The sequence below is a fragment of the Physeter macrocephalus genome, chromosome 11, assembly GCF_002837175.3.
Source record: "Physeter macrocephalus isolate SW-GA chromosome 11, ASM283717v5, whole genome shotgun sequence".
NCBI lineage: Eukaryota > Metazoa > Chordata > Mammalia > Artiodactyla > Physeteridae > Physeter > Physeter macrocephalus.
The window spans coordinates 11599271-11618776 of record NC_041224.1 but is presented as its reverse complement, the minus strand read 5'-3'; the positions used below and the strand labels follow the sequence as shown (position 1 = coordinate 11618776).

Sequence of the window (19506 nt, the reverse complement as noted above, 5' to 3'; positions counted from 1 at the left end):
GGTACCAGACGCTGGGGAAAGGGGGTCAGAGGGAGTTGGTGTTTCATGGGTACAGGGTTTCAGTCTGGGACGATGAAAGTGTTCTGGAGATGGACGGTAGTGATGGTTACACAACAATGTGATTATACTTCATGGCACTGAACTGTACACTTCAAAAGGGTTAAAATGGTACATTTTATGTTACATATAGTTTACAACAATAATAATAAAAAGATAGAGCACATGGGCCTTTATTCCTAGAAAAATTTAGAAGGTCACCGAAAAGAATCGTAAAGGCTGGCTCCGTTAAGGTCTCCAGAGAAAGAGATGATCACCTTCTACATTTTCTCAGAGATGAATGTTTTTAGCCAAAGAACAACAAAACTGACAATCAGATAATCCCTCATACTTTTCCCCTTGAGAGAAAATTGTTAAAAAAAAAAAACAAAAAAACTTGAACCAAGTATAAATAAAAAGAGACACAAACTTCAAACTGCTTAACAACAAAGAAGGAATTAGAATGTGGCTTTAGTCATGTCAAATCAAATTCTGCCCAAGGGAAACTGATGGAGGAAAAACAGTTAAAGACTCATTGGAGATTATAGATAATGTCTGTTATAATGTTTAAAGCCAAAGATAGAAATGATAAATGTTTCCTGTGTTTTCCACCCAACAGTGAACAGTAAACGAGATGTTTTGCTAAAAGAATATTTTGAATAGATGCTTTGTTTAACAAAGTCAGGGGTGCAGTGACAGAAAGGGAGTTGAAATAAAGATATAGGAAGAGCCCTGGAACATTTTTAAAAATAACATGCTAGAGCTTCATTGTTTGTTTGTTTAGGTATTATTTGCATATAATTATTCTTAAGTGATATGTTCCTACAAATTTCTTCAACAGAAACTCGTGATGATTTTACAACCGTCAAAGATACTTGACTATTCCTCCTCTGGGTTATTTTTTCACTGAGAAGATAATTCAGTCAAAACATAAGTCATGAGAGACTAGAGGTGTGCACAGAGAATTTTGTACTCCCCACATTTGTAAATGCCTTGCAAATACTGACGTCACAACCGTTGTTAGCACTTCTTTAGAGGAATTATTTTTCATTAAATTATTTAATCATTAGAACGTGCACGTTCCCAAGAGGATGCAGTTTTTGGAAAGTAGCAGAACTTTAATAAACTTCAGTTAAATGAACATATCCGTCAGCAAGAATTTAAATAACACTCCTCATGCAGACTTCTACGTGAAGTGCAGGGATTGACTATGAAAGTGTGAAGCTCGGTCTCTGCCCTTAATTGTGAGTCTGTGTATCTCTGAAACCAAGGGACTCTCTCTGTTATCCTTCAGTGTATTTATAATGGTTTTAGAGCAGAACCTGAGGATATTCTGAGGGGGAAGATTCATATCGTGGTGAGGAAAGGAAATCTATAAAAAGCATTGCCGTCAGTTGAACAAAGAGTGGCATTGCAGGACTGGCAAATGACAAAAACCTGGCTTTTTCTTGGTCCCGGTCCCGAAAAGGTGGACCAAGAAAAAAGAACACATGAACGTGTTTCCTTTCCAGTGCCTGTCTAGGCTGTTTTCAGTGCTCAGCTGGGATTGGTCGGACCTTCCTCCATAAGCAGTAATGGAAACCAGACCTCCTGGGACCTGCCTGAAGCATAAAGGAACTCAAAGACCAGAAAACAGCCAGTGATCGTGGGAGTTAGCTTGGGAGTGTAGCGCATGGATTGCATTGATGAGCTGCTTCTTTCAGACAGCTGTCCTCGGTGTTTCAGCTCCCAATCTTGGGCCAGTTTATCTTTGCACCGTGGCCAAGAAAGATATGAATACTGTTTAAGACCATCTTCCTTCCTGGGCCGTTGCTATTCTGCTTAACAAAATAAGGTGCCATTTGGTTTTCTTTTATTGAGGAAGAAATCCTCAACTAAGATGACTTAACATGGATTTGTCTTCAAAAATATACCGAGCTCTTTCCTCCTCCAGATCACCTACAGGCGTTACCTTGTTGCTGCGTTCAATCCCAACATAATCAGCCTCTTCTGGAATTATCACAAAGAGCTCGGCTTCGTAGGCACCTTCCCCTTCATTTCTCGCGTTGATTATGAGCATAAGGTGGTTTTCATCTCCAATGATGACCTGATGCTTATCTCTAAAAATGCAGTTTAAAAAGAATCATTAGGTACTACGCATCTCTGGATTCATGGATATTTCATTTAAGGACTTAGAGGAAGATGTAAACACGCAAGCCTGGGACAAAAACAAGACGGATCGTCATGAGGGGGTGGTGAGAAGAATTAAAACTATGTCTGGATGAGAAGGACAGGAAAACATCCAGGGGTGTTCTGGTAAATGTTTAACAACCAGCGCTTCAAACTAGTGGTTACCAGTGGAGGAGGGGGCAACAACGGTGGGGGGAGGGGGAGGTACAAACCACTGGGTCTGAGACAGGCTCACGGATGTATGTACAACTCAGGGAATAGAGCCCCTACTTTGGAATAACTGTAAATGGAATGTAACGTTTAAAAACTGTATAATAGGACTTCCCTGGTGGCGCAGCGGTTAAGAATCCACCTGCCAATGCAGGGGACACGGGTTCGAGCCCTGGTCCGGGAAGATCCCACATGCCGCGGAGCAGCTAAGCCCGTGCGCCACAACTACTGAGCCTGCGCTCTAGAGCCCGTGAGCCACAACCACTGAGCCCGTGTGCCACGACTACTGAAGCCCGTGCACCTGGAGCCCGTGCTCCGCAACAAGAGAAGCCACCGCAATGAGAAGCCCGCGCATCACAACGAAGAGTAGCGCCCGCTCGCCGCAACTAGAGAAAGCCCGCGCGCAGCAACGAAGACCCAAGGCAGCCAAAAATAAATAGATAAATTTATTTATTTATTTTTAAAAACCTGTATAATAAATAAAGTAACAACCAGTTCTCAAAAACAAAAGGAAACAGAGAAAACCAGGATGTGTAGCATTTGCCGATTCCAGTGGTGTAAAGCCTCCCACTGTGATCAATTTCAAGCTCCCAACATACTTAACAATCTGCCAGCAAAAATTCCCGAAAAGTTAACAATTGGCTCACGAGGCGGGAGGAGAGGGCTTCAGCACGTCCCTGAAAACATCCCATAGGAGGAAGATGGGCAACCGGGAGAGAGGGAGAGAGGTGGTTTAGAAAGTAGGAGGGGAAGCCGAGTGTGACGCAAAGTGGAAAATAAGAGCGAAGAAAGAGGCAGTAAAGGAAGATCTCAAGTAGCTGATCGTGAGGTATTTTGAGGACATTTAATTCACCCCGAACTTCAAATTGAAACAGCATTTGGAAATGCCTACTTGCGACCCTTAATCAAAGCTATTGCTTCGGACACTGGCTAGATTATGAAGTTTGGAAAACGTCCCCTTGAGAGGTTACCAAGAAGCTTCCAAACGCTGGCAGCGAGATAGTTCCTGGGGTGCGGATGGGTTGAGGCAGGTAGAGAGGAGTTCAACCGGAACCACCGGAGATGAGTTAACTTCAGACAGAAACATTCCCCCCCCACTTTTGGTGAAGGATGGAACGGCTCAGGCAAAGTCTTGGGGTGTGTCACTTGACACCAATGACAAAGACCTAAACCACAGGCTAACCCAAAGTGTAGCCAAGCTCAGAAATTTCCCGCAGTGCACTTATTTTGGTAGTGGCTGGAAGTGTATACTTTCTCCAGGGAAGCTTTAAGTAAACACCTGTATGCCATTAGATACAATGGACAAGTTTATTTATTTAAACTTACGGTCTAGCTGACAGCTTCAAGTCAGGAATGCACATGTTATCGTCTCCACAGTCGACCAGGATGTGAGCCTGTGTTGTGGAAAAACATGTATCAGGAAGAATCTGGGAAAACCTGAATCCCGTCCTTTCTGTTGAAAATTATGAATGATTCTACAAGTTAAACCAAAGCTCTCCTTTCACTCTGCATGAGTCTACCTAGGTAGAAACTCTGTTCGGCAGTGACCTCCCCTTATAGGCTAGTTTACTTAGGAGCCCGATTCCAATTCATTCTGAAATGTCTGTAAAGAATGCTACTCTGGCCGATGTTTTGAGGATTACGGGCTGTACTGCTTCTATTACAGCCACATTTTGAACAAATTAAATCTTGGTTCCACAAGGGGGAGGGCTTCTGAAAACACAGGGATGCAGTGTTTCAGGAAACATGTTCAGAAAATCTCCCAAATGTTACCAGTGTGCGTGCAGGAATGAAAACAAAAGGGCCTGGATTCCGTCTTAAGGTCACAGGAGCAATGCCCGGGGCCTGATTGAGAATATACCATCAAAGACGGGCCAGGACCTACCTGTTCCGTAACAACGTTTTCCCTGTAGTAATTCAATATTGGTTTCACCTCCAGACCTTCTTTAAAGGTGGATTCATCCAAACTGTAATTCAAACTAATGTTGATTGGAGACAATTTATCTCGGAATTCAGTTTCATCCTAGGGAAAATAATCACAAACTCAAGAAAGGCCCTGTAAAATGGCTGCAAGATGTTAGTTGGTGAAAGGCAGGCAGCATTTGACTTTGGCCGTTAAAAGTGAACGATGAAGTAATTACCACCCCAGCGGGCCTAGGCACATGCTCTGGACGTGGCAAAGAGAAGCCAGTTTAATGAACGTATGTTCAGAGTTGGAATTATTTAGGCTTCGTTGAAACACATGCTTCTAGAAGCAATCTTCAGGTTCTCCAGATCGTCAACGATTCACACGGATTGGTCAAATTGCACAGTTAAAAATCAGATGCACAGTAAACGTCACTGAAAGTTTCATGAACTGGGATTTTTATTTTAATGAGGTTGGCAGAATTTATAAGTCCCCTTGGGCTCAGAGGAAGAAAACCTCTCGATTCTCTTCCTTTCTTATCCTCTCTTTCAGTCCTTGTTTGCATGAACTTCAAAACACCTTCAGCACATCTGAAGTTCCCTTAGAAAAAGCACCAGAACCTTCCTGGGGAGGGAGGGGGTAGCACCAGCAGCAAGGTCTGGACACACAGGAACTCCCAAACCAGGGAGTGGGCATGCCACCCTTCAGCTGGGTGCCAGTATCAGTCACGATGAGACACGACGGTCGTGCACCAGCTTTTCATTCTAGAATGTGTTTGTAAACTCTGCTTTCTACAGGTTTTCCCTTACTATATCCCCTCAAAGAGGAGACCAAATGAAAAGAGGCTTCACCACCTCATCACTGGTAAGAAGATGAAATAACTGTAGCATAACACATTTTGGCTTTTTATTTCATGGTAGGTTTAGGAGTTATTGTAAAAATACATTTGCTTTAAAAATATAATTGTAATTTACTTGTAATAAAGCCTTTGAATGCCTCACCCTTCTCCTAAGTCGGCTCAGAAATGCACATTGATAAGATCTGGCCAAACATCCTCACGTAGGATAAAAACTCAAATAAATTGTGTCTAAGTTTTATGTTTTTTTGTGGGGAGGCAGTTAGAAATGAAAACCACCTGAGTTAGTACTAGTACTGAAGAGTGTATTCAAAACAAGAAGCAGCCTGGGAGCAGAAACACACACAACATTGTAAATCGACTGTACTCTGCTAACAAGGAAAAGGAAACAAAGAAGCAGCTTAGGAATTAAAAGCAATACATCATTAGGTTGGCTGAGGTCAGGCTTCACAGAGGAGTGCGTGGCCTTAAAGGTTCCTCCTATAAAGTGAAAATAGACGTGGGTCTGTGTGAACCACCGTGATGTTTAAATGGAGAGAAATGGTTGGAATTTGGACTTAAATGTTAGGGGCCAGAAAGGTGATTCTGGAACACTTACTCGAAGGTAAACGATAAAATCCTGGCATTGGAGGGACTGCTGCCCCTTTATCACGAGAGGGAAGACGAGATGTGACTGATGGTTATCTAGGAAGAGCGTGCGTTTAATGGCTCCTTTTTGTTTCAGGGAATCTAATTGCACCTCGGCAGTCAGGCCTAAAGGACAGAGACACAAAGCAAATATAATCCAGAAAGGAAAAGTATTCAGTGAATGTAGCGCTTTATCAGAGATATGAATTCCTATTTCAACTTGCTTATTCAGGAAACATTTTTTCCATAGTTGGGATCAAAAACAATACATGAGCTGCAAAGATTTGATAAAATACTCCCCAAGCTAAAAAACTTGTTTTATAATGGTTTTACACAAAAAGTCATTTCCCCCATAATTAGGTCTGTTCTTACAGACAGTACCAATTATTCAAGGACTATTTATGTAGCAGTTCCCATATTTATAACAGAAATCTTGGTGCTAATGCAGAGCTCTTTGAAAGCTTTATATGGCCTGTGCAGTGAAACGCTTACTGTTGACTTTTCTTGATATGGTATAGGAGTGGAAAAATGAAAATATGCTCACCTATCGTGTTTGAAATGCTCTGGCCCGCCACAGATGCACACACTTGTAAAGAAAAGCTAGGGAAAATAATAATTAATAATTTACTGGTTAATAAACTTTTTCAATCTGAAGTAGCAAACTTCCTTTACCTTACCCCAGATAAAACGAATGCTTTGTTTTTCCTCTGTACTTCTCTTAGTGTACCCCCCCACAAAACCAAACAAATAAATATGCATATATTTATTGATTGATATGTATACTTATCAAAAATATATTTATATACATATATAATCCGACAATTCTAATACGATTAAGAAAGGTGACATTATTACATAGGAAGGTAATACTTAAAATATTACTAGAGGTCGATTGATTTAATCAGTGGATTAATTGATCAATTACTTGCTGCCTTTTTTCAAGAAATGCATGTGAATATCTTCCATGTGCCAGGGAGTGAAGAATTGGGCAGAACAGCAGGGGGACAGCTAGTGGCAGAGCCTGGAGGTGAGCAAGCACGTGACCCCAATTTGAGGAACCTGAAGAAATCTGGTGCGTTAGAGAAGGATGGGGAAAGCTGTAGGAAGCCGAGGCTGGCTGGGTCAATAGGTAGGGAACAGGGCTTTGAAAATCACGTTAAAGAATTTGGATCAAGAGGTGCAAACTATTAGGTATAAAATAAACTACAAGGACATATTGTACAACATGGGGAATATAGCCAATATTTTATAATAAGTATAAATGGAGAATAATCTTTACAAATTGTAAATCACTATACTGTATACCTGTGATTTATATAATATTATACATCAACCACACTTCAATTAAAAAAAAGTGTTTGGATTTAATGCTGAGAGGCATGGAGCATCACGGTATGATTAACCCATAATCCACTCTCCATGAAAGGAGATAAGAACTCAGGCAGTTACTTGCCAGGAGTGGGATATAATTTGAGGCAGAGACACCAGAAGAGCGAAGGGAAAAAGAAAGAAAATGGGGAGCGTAGAGTGACCGTCTCAGGCTTGGTAAGCACAACAATACAGTGTATAAAGTCAATAAAAAAAGGATCGATATGTAGGAGAGACCTTTATAGTTTTGCCTTGAACATGCCCTAATCTCAGTCCGGGGAGGTGCCTGTTGTGGCTTGTAGGATGGCCTGCACTTGGGTCTATCCTGTGGCCTTGGAGGGAATGAGGACCGGCCAGTGGTCTCTGCCTGACTGTTGCATGTGCTGACCTCCCTGTGGAAAAATGTCAAGCTCTGAGCGCCAGCATTCAAGATGGGGCTTTTTCACATTTCTAAGAAAGTAAAAATGTAAGAAAATACTTAAGTTTGATTTAATGACAGCCTTAACGTTTTTACTAGTAAATACTCTAGTATGATTTGAATATTTCTACAGAATCCAAAAGGAGTAAATAATCTCTAGTCGTGCTTTAATTATGTGTCAGCTTCCTGTGTCAGATATAATGAAGATATGTCACATCTGGGATTCATCGAGCTCCCGTGACCTCAGTCAATGTCTCCCTTCAGGGTAAGTAATTTGTCACATACCATTAAGCCAAACGTTTTCCGAGATGTCTCTGCTATTTCAAGTGTTTGTACCACTTCCCCAGAGAAATCATGAATTCCAACCCACTTCCACTTCAATTGGAATAATTCAAGAAAGATGAATAGTTAATCACATCTTTAAATTTTGTAGCAGGTCTGGCTTTCAAAATTGGAATTTTTTCTGTGTCTGACTTTTTTGGAGGTACTTGGGTACGTGTTAAAATTGTTGACCGTCTTTCTATTCATCCTTATACTGAATAGACAAAACTCATTAGCTTGTATAGATAAATTCCTATTTGTAATAAAATTATCATTATATCTATAGATTAAAATAATTTTACATATTTTGTCTAACATAATTGAGAAGCAATAAAAATTTTTGCAAACGAGATAAAGTTATGAATGTGAACATTATCTCCTCCTTTTGAGAAGAATTTGATTGAAAAACGATGTCATCAGTGAAGGGTCACTCGGTTTTTTAATTATATGTCAGTGTTATTCTATACTTCTTAGTTCCCCCTTTCTGTTACCTTTATATCATTAAGTGGACGATTTTAACTTTTTCATACAAGTTTAAATAACTGCTACGACTTACTGAATTATTGATAATAGCACTCCAACCTAAACTTTTTGGCTTATAGATGTATTTAGCAGAAAAGAGTTGCCAAGTTATAACTTTCAAAGCACTCTCTTCGGATCTGAAAAGAAAACCTCACTGAAGTATTCATTCTGAATTTAGAACATTTATATTATGTTATATATAAACACACACATATACGTCGTATGTTTTATATAACAGATACTTAGGTGCACTCAGCAGGTCTGTACCTAATTATAACGCACACTTGTTGTCAGAGAAAGCTGTGAATTATTATTAAATAAGAATTAAAATTTCAAACTAGCATTTATGATCATAGTCAATATGAATAGGTCTGACTGGAGCGAAAAAACTCCATTAAACCAGCCCAGATCCCTCATCACATAATTTCTAGATGAAACTGTTGGGCTCTACTTCTGGTGCTTCAGAAGGCAGGACAGTACCTTACAAATCCTCTAATACTAGTCCTAACCCAATGCAAGAAGGGTTAGAATAATGACCTGGTGATGTAATGGTGCTCGTAGCCACATATGGGAGAGGAGGAATGAGATAAATGTGAAACAGGACTTAAAAGTACAAAGCAATTCATTTTTCAATCTAACCAATTCAGTACTCTTTCAGTGATGGCAAATATCAGGTTTTACATAAAGTTAGGCATATCTGAAAAGTTTTTCCAAATTTGAAAAGGGGATGGTTATTAACTTTTATATTTATAAAATAATTTTTTTTACCAAATAGTTTTAATCTTTCTCATTAGATAACAATTATGTGAATATTTATGGGTTGGCTTTATTTTTTTTTCTAGTTTAGAAATGCAAGTAGCAGAAACTTTATAAAGTTCCACAGCTGTTTGAAAGGCAGAGAAATTCACATCGAGGGAAATGGAGAACTATTTCCCAGTTAGAGGTTTACTTGATAGTTTTCAGATGTACAATACAAGATTATACCAAATACAGACAAAAATGACAGAAAAGAAAATCAACAAACGCTTTTCAATCATTTTGAAAAAAAGGAGCTAAATTCCTATAATAAATTTTTAAAAGTATCCGAGAAACACATTCGAGACTGAACCCGCTGTTAATTTTCCATCTTCTAATACTCTGAGTTATCCATTCAAAATTTTTGTATGTGAAAATAAAACATCTTTCAGGAAATGGATGCAATAGAATCAAAGAAATAATTGTAATTTGCCCACGTAACAAATCGTATTTTATCTAAGCAATCTGATTTAATGCAACAAGAGTTCGTGAAAAGAAGGAAATTTTCTTGTTAAAAAGTAATATTCATGTCAATCCCAAACTCCCAATCTGCTATATTTAAAATAAAATTCCTTTCCATGAAAAAAACAATTAAAAATTAAAAAAAATTTTGAAAATAAAAAGGAATATTCTTTCCATAAAACCAAACAGATCCCACAGTCTGTTAAAAAACACTTAAATTTTTTTAAAAATTCAAAAACTGAATAATCCTGAGAAAAGATGATCTAGTTCGTAACAACATTTCACACCAGAGTGTGCCACACACATATATGCTTTTTTTTTTTTAACATCTTTATTGGAGTATAATTGCTTTACAATGGTGTGTTAGTTTCTGCTTTACAACAAAGTGAATCAGTTATACATATACGTATGTTCCCATATCCCCTCCCTCTTGCGTCTCCCTCCCTCCCAGCCTCCCTATCCCACCACTCTAGGTGGTCACAAACCACCTAGCTGATCTCCCTGTGCTATAAATAGAACTACCATACGACCCAGCAATCCCACTACTGGGCATATACCCTGAGAAAACCATCATTCAAAAAGAGTCATGTACCACAATGTTCATTGCAGCTCTATTTACAATAGCCAGGACATAGAAGCAACCTAAGTGTCCATCAACAGATGAATGGATAAAGAAGATGTGGCACATATATACAATGGAATATTACACACATATGCTTTAAAGAATTCAGTCTAGAAGTCCATTCAGTGATGAATGTGTGAACAGAGGACTATTGGGCGAAATACCAAAATTTTAATACTTGTGCCCAAGTAGCACTCATGTTCATTTCATGTTCATTTCATCCAGGGTTAGGAGAGATGCTAGCTAGCTCTTTCACATATTTTCTCAGATCAGGTTTTCATTATAATATTTTATGGTTTCATACCATTTTAAAATGTGCTCAGGGCATTTTTCCCAGCTACTTTCAGAAGCTGCTTAAGGGAAAGACAGGCCTCCCTGAACCGAGAGGTCCCAGCAAAGGATGTTTTTCAGAGAATTCTTCAGGGACCTCCACGCCCCCATCCACCACCCTCAAAGGCTTTGACTCCAGTCTGAAGCCCTGTCCAAAGCCACGAGCAACGTGCTGAAACTGGCTCGGAATAACTTCTGTGGGTCTAGACTGGTGTGTTCTGCATTCTGACCTTCTCAGGAACCGACCATATCATCTGAAAATGGAGGAAAATCTCAAATGCTCCAAATGTTTGTTGATTTTTCAGAGACTATGCCCTAAGGCATTACCCAATATGACAGACTTCTGACCCTGGAGGACCTACATATTGAGAAGCAAAGTGGCATTTTCTTGAGCTGTGCTACAGCCAAGTTCCATTTCTTACTGCCTTCGGGTGACCGGCCAGATTCACAAGGAACATTCTCAGAAGGTGTATGAGCCTGTTCGCCTACAGGCCAGGCAGAGGACTCTTCCTGATGATGAGATCATGGCCACAAAAATATACTTGAGGACACAAAAATCTCTATTTTTATAATGTTTACCTTCTGTCTCATTGTATACAGATGTGAGGTTATAAAACTGACATCTATTTTCAGCACAGGAAACCAAGTAATTTAACCCAAGCCTGACTATTTAAGAAAAAAAAAAAACAAAAAAGGACAATACATATGTCTGAAAAGTGGTTTCCATATGCATATGCAAATACAAGCGTCAAGGTATTTTATGATATTTTCAGCTTGGTTCATGTTTATTTTAGTATGCGAGGATTCTAAAAGAGATCTCCAAGATTTGCTTTGTCAGGAATTTTCTCAAGTGTTTTTGTTTCTCATCACACATGGAGGCTGTAGATTGGAGAAATGGCCTTCCCATGACAGCAAAAGATCAGCATCGCGTCAGAGATCCTTTTACTTTTCTTTTGAAAGACTAACAACTGGCTACTCAGATTTGGTGCACAGGCCCACAGCATTAGCGCCCCCTTGGAGCCTCTTCAGGAATGTAAAGTCTCAGCCCCCATCCCAGGCCTTCGGCCCCCAAAGCTGCACGTTCACCAGATCTCCAGGTGACCTGAGTCCACATAAGAGGGCCGGAAGCACCGCACTCACTCACCAGGCCACAGATGCCATCGATTCTGGAATCTGGCAGGTTTTATTTTCCAGATTGATGATCACCGGGTGCAGGAGAAGCTGGGCTCCCACCGTCACGACCGGCCTCGCTCTGCAGGGAGAAGACGCCCGGTTTTAACCAGCCCCAGGAGGGGCAGGCAGAAGCCCCCTACTCCACTTCTAGAGGCCACGGCCAACGTTCCCGGCCCTGGTGCCAAGAATTCCCTTCCCTGAGCGAACAGGTGGGCTCCAGACTCAACCAACGACCTCCAAGCACATGTGGTAGCACAGGAATACAAATAAAGGAGCCATGGGCCCATCAAGCCCAGCCGCGTTCACGGACCTTCTCTGTCTGCGGAGGGGCTCACGGTATTTTGGCGACATGGCTGTGAAAGATTTCTCCTCTGGGATCTGCTAGTCTGTCCATATTCCCATCTGAATATGAGGAAATACATCATCCTACAGTCACTCATGTTGCATCTGTAAGTCCTCGAGTTTTGCTAATTTTGTCACCATACTGGCTGGTGATTTTTAACCGCTGATTGATCATTTTCTAGACGAGCTTTGCAGATTGAGCTAAACCCATGAGGGTGAGCTGACTCATTCTGTGTTTCACGGGGAGAAATGGTTCTCAACCCTGACTGCACAACAGAAGCACCCCGGGGGGTTTAAAACAGAAGCCAGTCTCCCGGGTTCAAGGCCAGGCACTGGAACGTCAAAAAAAAAAAAAAAAAAAAAAACAACCCCACAAAACCTCCAGGTGATTCTATTGTGCGGCCAAGTTTGAGGAGAGGGTCTAATACCAAGTAAACTCCACTCCAACCACCCAGTGAGGATAAATCAGAGAAGAAAGTAAGTCACTGGGAAAAGGAATGGGGCAATATTTATAAAACTTGGTGCCAAGATAAGAGAACTGGGAGCGAAGTCTCCAGACGACAGTGTGAAATGATGCCGTCCGTGTTGCTTAAGTTTTCCTCCGACAGGAGCGGGGGCTGGGCCTTGGGGCAGCGTGTTGTTTAGGGCACTGGTTTAAACAATTCCATGATTACCGTAATGGTGCCCATGGGAATTTTCCTGAACTCCTGTGCGCTATTATCTGTACTCTGTTAGGTGATTTTTCTTTTCAATATTGTGTTAGCTCCAGCCCTTGGAAAAGCAGATGATAAGACAGGATTAGACACACAAGACACTTCCTAGGGCAAATACTGAGGAGGGAAAAAGGGGAGGGAGGGAGGAGGCTGGGGCCAGCAGTCAGAGCGTGATGTACGTCTGATTCCTGTGAAGGGGTAAGGAAACGAAAGAGGATCTGGGAAAGAAGCTCCAGCCGGGGCACTGGGGAGTCCTTGAGCCAAATCTGCCTGCTAGTGGAGCTCCAGGTGGGCCTGTGTTTGTATCCCTGTTGTGTCCAGTAATCGGCTGGGAGCAGCTCATGGGAAATAGGGCCTTGCTGCAAATGTAGATTCAGAGCACAGTGGAGGGGCCATGAGTCAGTTTCACTCCATCAGCTCTGAGTGGTGCATCTTCATGGCCAACGCAAACACAGCCCCATCCTTCGGGTACTTTGAGAGTTTCAGTCACCTGATTCTCTACCCCCTGAAGTGGAGAGTGGCTGGTATAAATGAGCCCTCTGAGTATGTCTTGGGACTCATGAAGAAGACAGTCTTGCCTACTTGAGGAAACCTACTTTAGAATCCCTCAGGGAGTTGACCTAGGTTCGTACTATGTGCCCAGAACACCTGGGTTGGCCCTCTGCCTTTTGTCTTGATATCCTGACCTAGTGTCTTGCATTCCTATAAAACTTTTTTTTAAGAATAAAAAAGAATCTAAATTTTCGTTAAGAAGAGAAAAGAATCTAGTAAGTAACTGGTAGCACTGTCTACCAGTTACTTACTATTCCATGTACCTTACATGCAGATTCTCACTTAATCCTTTCAACAAAAATAAACTTGTAATGTAAATATTATGCCCATTTTACAATGAAAAAAATCTGAGGCTCAGAAAGTTATAGAAACTCGCCCAAGATTACAAATGGGTGAGTGTGTGGAGTGGCCAGGTTTTTAAAATCCAGACCTGTCACATTTGAACAGTTGTTCAATTCTTGCTTTTGGAGGCTACGAATTCTTGGCATTTCTATTCCTTAACTTTAGTGTCCACACTTGATGCTGGAGGCCAGGGTGCAGAGCAACAGTCCCCCACCCTGCATTCCTTATCTATAGGCACATTTTAATGCATTTCCGAAGCAAAGAGAAGTATTCAAACGTAATAACTTTAAAAAGTGTGTCATTTTGGAAGTTCTGCTAAGATTCATATCTTATTTAATGTTATGCTAGTAGAAGCTGGAAGTCTGGTGATGAGGTATGAGAACAAAAAGACAGAAGGGCTGAAAGAAAGGGGAAAATATTGAGAGCAAATATTCCTCCAAACTTTACAAAGAGCATCTAAATGTTCTCCAAAATAAATAGTTGGGATTTACTCTTTAAGGCAAAGCTAACAACGAAAAAGAAATGCATTTGAGACAATTAGAAGAACATGTCCACGGACGGAGGAATAAAGAAAATGTGGCATTCAGCCATGAAAAGAAAATCTTGCCATTTATGACAACACAGAAGTACCTTGAGAGCATTACGCTAAGCGCAAAAAGTCAGACAGAAAAAGGTCAAAACCATATGATCTCACCTACATGTAGAATCTAGAAACAAAAATCAAAACCAAAAAATGAACATATAGATACAGAAAACAGATTGGTGGTTGCCAGAGGTGGGGATGAGATGGAGGTGGAAATGGATGAAAGTGGCCAAAAGTATAGACTTCTATTTATAAGATACATAAGTTTGGGGGATGAAATATATAGCATGGTGCCTAGAGTTAATAGTACTGTTTGAAAGTTGCTAAGAGAGTAGATCTGACACACAAAAACTGTAACTATGTGTGTGATGGACATTATTAACTAGACCTTGTGGTGATCATTTTGCAATATATACAAATATTGAATCATTCTGTTGTATGCCTGAAACTAACATAATGTCACATGTCAGTAAAAGAAAAGAACATTTGCACGCCACCAACCACATACCTGTAAACAGCTACTTTTCCTGTTCCAAATGCACCCACAATCAAATCTGAAAAAGACAGAAACACACAACACGTGCACAAATTTTATAGAAACGATCCAAACTCATAATTATAAATAGCACATAAAGCATCCTGAAATGCTGACTGCAGAGTGAGAGTCATAAAAGTAAGCACAGCAAATCACACCGTTCTTAAGACATTTTGGAAAAGATACTGGAACTTCACTCTAGCCCCATATGACACACACATCAATAGATCTCAAACCCTTGCGGACTCGGGAAGGCCAGCCTTCTAGCACTGCTTCAGCTGCTCATCGTAACACCATTTCTCCTATCCTCCAGACCCAAGGCACACATCTTAAATCAAAAGGGGAGAAGCAGCGGCTAAGGGCCTACTAAGTGCCAGGCTCGTAGCACATAGCATTTTGTCATCCCGCTACCGGAACAACCCTATGAGGAAAGTATTTTACCAACGAAGTGAGACATTTTGGCTGTCATCTCGTCACAGCCATCTGCCCTTGACAAATATGCGGATGGCGAGTATGGTTTTGGCAGAGTGAGAGCAGTAGCATATGAAATAACTGACATAGCATTACAGCAGTCGCTCCTCATTTGCGGTTTTGCTTCTTCAGTTACCTGTGGTCAACCACGGTCTGAAAATATTAAGTGGAAAATTCCAGAAATCAACAACTCATCAGTTTTAAATTGCACGCCGTTCTGAGCAACGTGATGAAGTCTCACGCCGTCCTGCTCTGTCCCGCCCGGGATGTGAATGATCCCTTGGTCCAGCGTGTCCTGTCCGTAGTCACTTAGCCAACTTGGTGTCTCAGTGCTTGTTCAAGTGACCCTTACTTTACTTAATAATGGCTCCAAAGTGCCAGAGGAGTGAGACTAGGGACTTCCCTGGCGGTCCAGTGGTTAAGACTCCGCGCTTCCACTGCAGGGGGCAGGGGTTCGATCCCTGGTCGGGGAACTAAGATCCCGCACGCCGCGTGGCACGGCCCCAAAAAATAAATAAATAATTAAAATTAAAACAATTTTTTAAAAAGGAGTGATGCTGGCAATTAAGATGTGCCAAAGAGAAGCCGTAAAGTGCTTCCTTTAAGTAAAAAGGTGAACGTTCTCCACTTAATAAGGAAAGAAACAAAATCCTATGCCGAGGTTGCTAAGATCTGTGCTAAGAAGGAAGCTTCTCTCTGTGAAATTGTGAAGAAGGAAAAAGAAAGCCGTGCTAGTTTTGCTGTCGCATCTTAAACTGCAAAAGTTAAAGCCACGGTGGGTGAGAAGTGCTTACTTAAGATGGAAAAGGCATTAAATTTGTAACAATAAGATATTTGGGGGCTTCCCTGGTGCCGCAGTGGTTGGGAGTCCGCCTGCCGATGCAGGGGACACGGGTTCGTGCCCCGGTCCGGGAGGATCCCACATGCCGCGGAGCGGCTGGGCCCGTGAGCCATGGCCGCTGGGCCTGCGCGTCCGGAGCCTGTGCTCCAAATCGGGGAGAGGCCACGACAGTGAGGGGCCCGCGTACCGCAAAAAAAAGAAAAAAAAAAAAGATATTTTGAGAGAGAGAGAAACCACATTCACATAACTTTTATTATAGTATATGGTTATAATTGTTCTATTTTATTATTAGTTATTGTTGTTAATCTCTGACTGTGCCTAATTTATAAATCGAGCTTTATGTATAGGAAAAAACATAGTATGTATAGGGTTCAGTACTCTCCGCGGTTTCAGGCATCCACTGGAGGGTCGTGGAACGTATGCCCCCCTGGATAAGCAGGGAAACCACTATACAAAAATATTAAATAACAACAACAATGATAATAATAAATAGCACATATTGAACACTTATTCTAGGCCAGGAATTCTTTTAATGGATTTACTTTAACTTATTCTTAACAAGTTAAGAAGTCTCTATCATATTATTAGCACAATTTTACAGAAGAGTAATTTGAGACTTAGGGAGGCTCACCGATACATTCATTGAAGTTCACACAAGTACATAAGAGGTGAAGCTGGGTTACACTGGTACTGGGCAACAGAGCAATCTGAGACTATTTGAGGGGTAATGTTCACAATGACCTCAGTGACTGGCTGATATATAGGCAGAACTCTCTGTTTTTCTTAAACTCATTTATAATGGTTATTCTTTCTCGGTGGATGCAATCAAACAAAAATTAAAATGACCATGGTGATATCTGCAGAGTAACATTTAGAAGCAGAGATGGGAAAACTGGATTCGGAAGAAATAACGGCCACAGAAGAAAACTTACAATAGCTGAAACTCTAATCAGTTAATTCTAGTAGGACAGAAGTGAAAATGAAAAAAAAGAAAAAAAAAAAAAGAAAAAGAGAGGGGGGAACTCCTTTGTCAGTGCCATATGGAAAACCAATCAAGAAATTAAACTGGTTCAGTGGAATTCGTACAGGAAAATGATTTGTAGCCACATGCCCTTGGCATTCACCTTTCCAGAGCAAAGGAACTGGCCAGGCTGCAAGCAAGTATGATTCTTCTCTAGGGGCCTCTCTTGGCTGGGCCAGGGCATTGTCCTCGGTCCATGATGCATGGGAGTTGGATGGATAAGCAGGTACATGGGCTCACGTGGCTGCTTTCTTAGGGTGACTCTGAGACATGTACTTCCCTGTCTCCCAGATTTCCCCAGCTAGACAGAGCCCGAGTTGCCCACCCTGTCAGCCTCTTGATAATAATCTTCCCTTCCCACATCTCTCTTCCCTACTCCCTTAGCAATGATTTTCTGGGGATATTTCTTAAACCACTTGCCTTCTTTTTTTTTTTTTGAACTTTATTTTTTTATACAGCAGGTTCTCATTAGTTATCTATTTTATACATATTAGTGTATACATGTCAATCCCAATCTCCCAATTCATCCCACCACCACCACCACCACCCACCACTTTCCCCCCTTGGTGTCCGTACGTTTGTTCTCTATGTCTGTGTCTCACTCTCTGCCCTGCAAACCGGTTCATCTGTACCATTTTTCTAGATTCAACATATATGTGTTAATATACGATATTTTTTTTCTCTTTCTGACGTACTTCACTCTGTATGACAGTCTCTAGATTGAGCCACGTCTCTACAAATGACCCAATTTCATTCCTTTTTATGGCTGAGTAATATTCCATTGTATATATGTACCACAACTTCTTTATCCATTCGTCTGTTGATGGGCATTTAGGTTGCTTCCATGACCTGGCTACTGTAAATAGTGCTTCAGTGAACATTGGGGTGCATGTCTCTTTTTGAATTATGGTTTTCTCTGGGTATATGCCCAGGAATGGGATTGCTGGGTCATATGGTAATTCTATTTTTAGTTTTTTAAGGAACCTCCATACTGTTCTCCATAGTGGCTGTATCAATTTACATTCCCACCAACAGTGCAAGAGGAAGGTTCCCTTTTCTACACACCCTCTCAAGCCTTTGTTCTTTGTAGATTTTCTGGTGATGTCCATTCTAACTGGTGTGAGGTGATACCTCATTGTAGTTTTGATTTGCATTTCTCTGATAATTAGTGATGTTGAGCAGCCTTTCATGTGCTTCTCGGCCATCTGTATGTCTTCTTTGGAGAAATGTCTATTTAGGCCTTCTGCCCATTTTTGGATTGGGTTGTTTGTTTTTTTAATATTGAGTTGCATGAGCTGTTTATATATTTTGGAGAATAATCCTTTGTCTGTTGATTCATTTGCAAATATTTTCTCCCATTCTGAGGGTTGTCTTTTCATCTTGTTTATAGTTTCCATTGCTTTGCAAAAGCTTTTAAGTTTCACTAGGTCCCATTAGTTTATTTTTGTTTTTAATTTCCATTACTCTAGGAGGTGGATCAAAAAACATCTTGCTGTGATTTATGTCAAAGAGTGTTCTTCCTATGTTTTCCTCTAAGAGTTTTATAATGTCTGGTCTTACATTTAATTCATTGATTAGCTCTAGTAGTTTTCTGGTGGCATCTTTAGGATTCTCCATGTATAGTATCATGTCATCTGCAAACAGTGACAGTTTTACTTCTTCTTTTCCAATTTCTATTCCTTTTATTTCTTTTTCTTCTCTGATCGCCGTGGCTAGAACTTCCAAAACTATGTTGAATGATAGTGGTGAGAGTGGACATCCTTGTCTGTTCCTGATCTTAGAGGAAATGCTTTTGGTTTTTCACCATTGAGAATGATGTTTGCTGTGGGTTTGTCATATATGGCCTTTATTATGTTGAGGTAGGTTCCCTCTATGCCCACTTTCTGGAGAGTTTTTATCATAAATCAGTGTTGAAATTTGTCAAAAGCTTTTTCTGCATCTATTGAGACGATCATATGGTTTTCATTCTTCAATTTGTTAATATTGTTTATCACATGGATTGATTTATGTATATTGAAGAATCCTTGCATCCCTGGGATAAATCCCACTTGATCATGGTATGATCACTTTTTAATGTGTTGTTGGATTCTGTTTGCTAGTATTTTGTTGAGGATTCTTGCATCTATATTCATCAGTGATATTGGTCTGTAATTTTCTTTTTTTGTAGTATCTTTGTCTGTTTTGTATCAGGGTGATGTTGGCCTCACAGAATGAGTTTGGGAATGTTCCTTCCTCTGCATTTTTTTGGAAGAGTTTGAGAAGGATGGATGTTAGCTCTTCTCTGAATGTTT

The 19506-nt window shown here is 40.7% G+C and overlaps 1 protein-coding gene across 3 annotated transcripts in view; it reads right to left on the bottom strand.

Moving 5' to 3' along the window:
• Positions 1 to 19506, bottom strand: part of ITGA8 (integrin subunit alpha 8) — a 182598-nt gene that overhangs the window by 73009 nt on the left and 90083 nt on the right. For all 3 annotated transcript variants that reach the window (XM_024116380.2, XM_028495241.2, XM_024116382.3), the window contains exons 14-20: positions 14856 to 14901; positions 11787 to 11894; positions 6349 to 6404; positions 5776 to 5930; positions 4301 to 4438; positions 3742 to 3809; positions 1988 to 2135 (exon numbers count right to left, since the gene is read on the bottom strand). In XM_024116380.2, coding sequence (XP_023972148.1) covers positions 1988 to 2135; positions 3742 to 3809; positions 4301 to 4438; positions 5776 to 5930; positions 6349 to 6404; positions 11787 to 11894; positions 14856 to 14901 — 719 coding nt within the window. The remainder of the gene's footprint in view (positions 1 to 1987; positions 2136 to 3741; positions 3810 to 4300; positions 4439 to 5775; positions 5931 to 6348; positions 6405 to 11786; positions 11895 to 14855; positions 14902 to 19506) is intronic.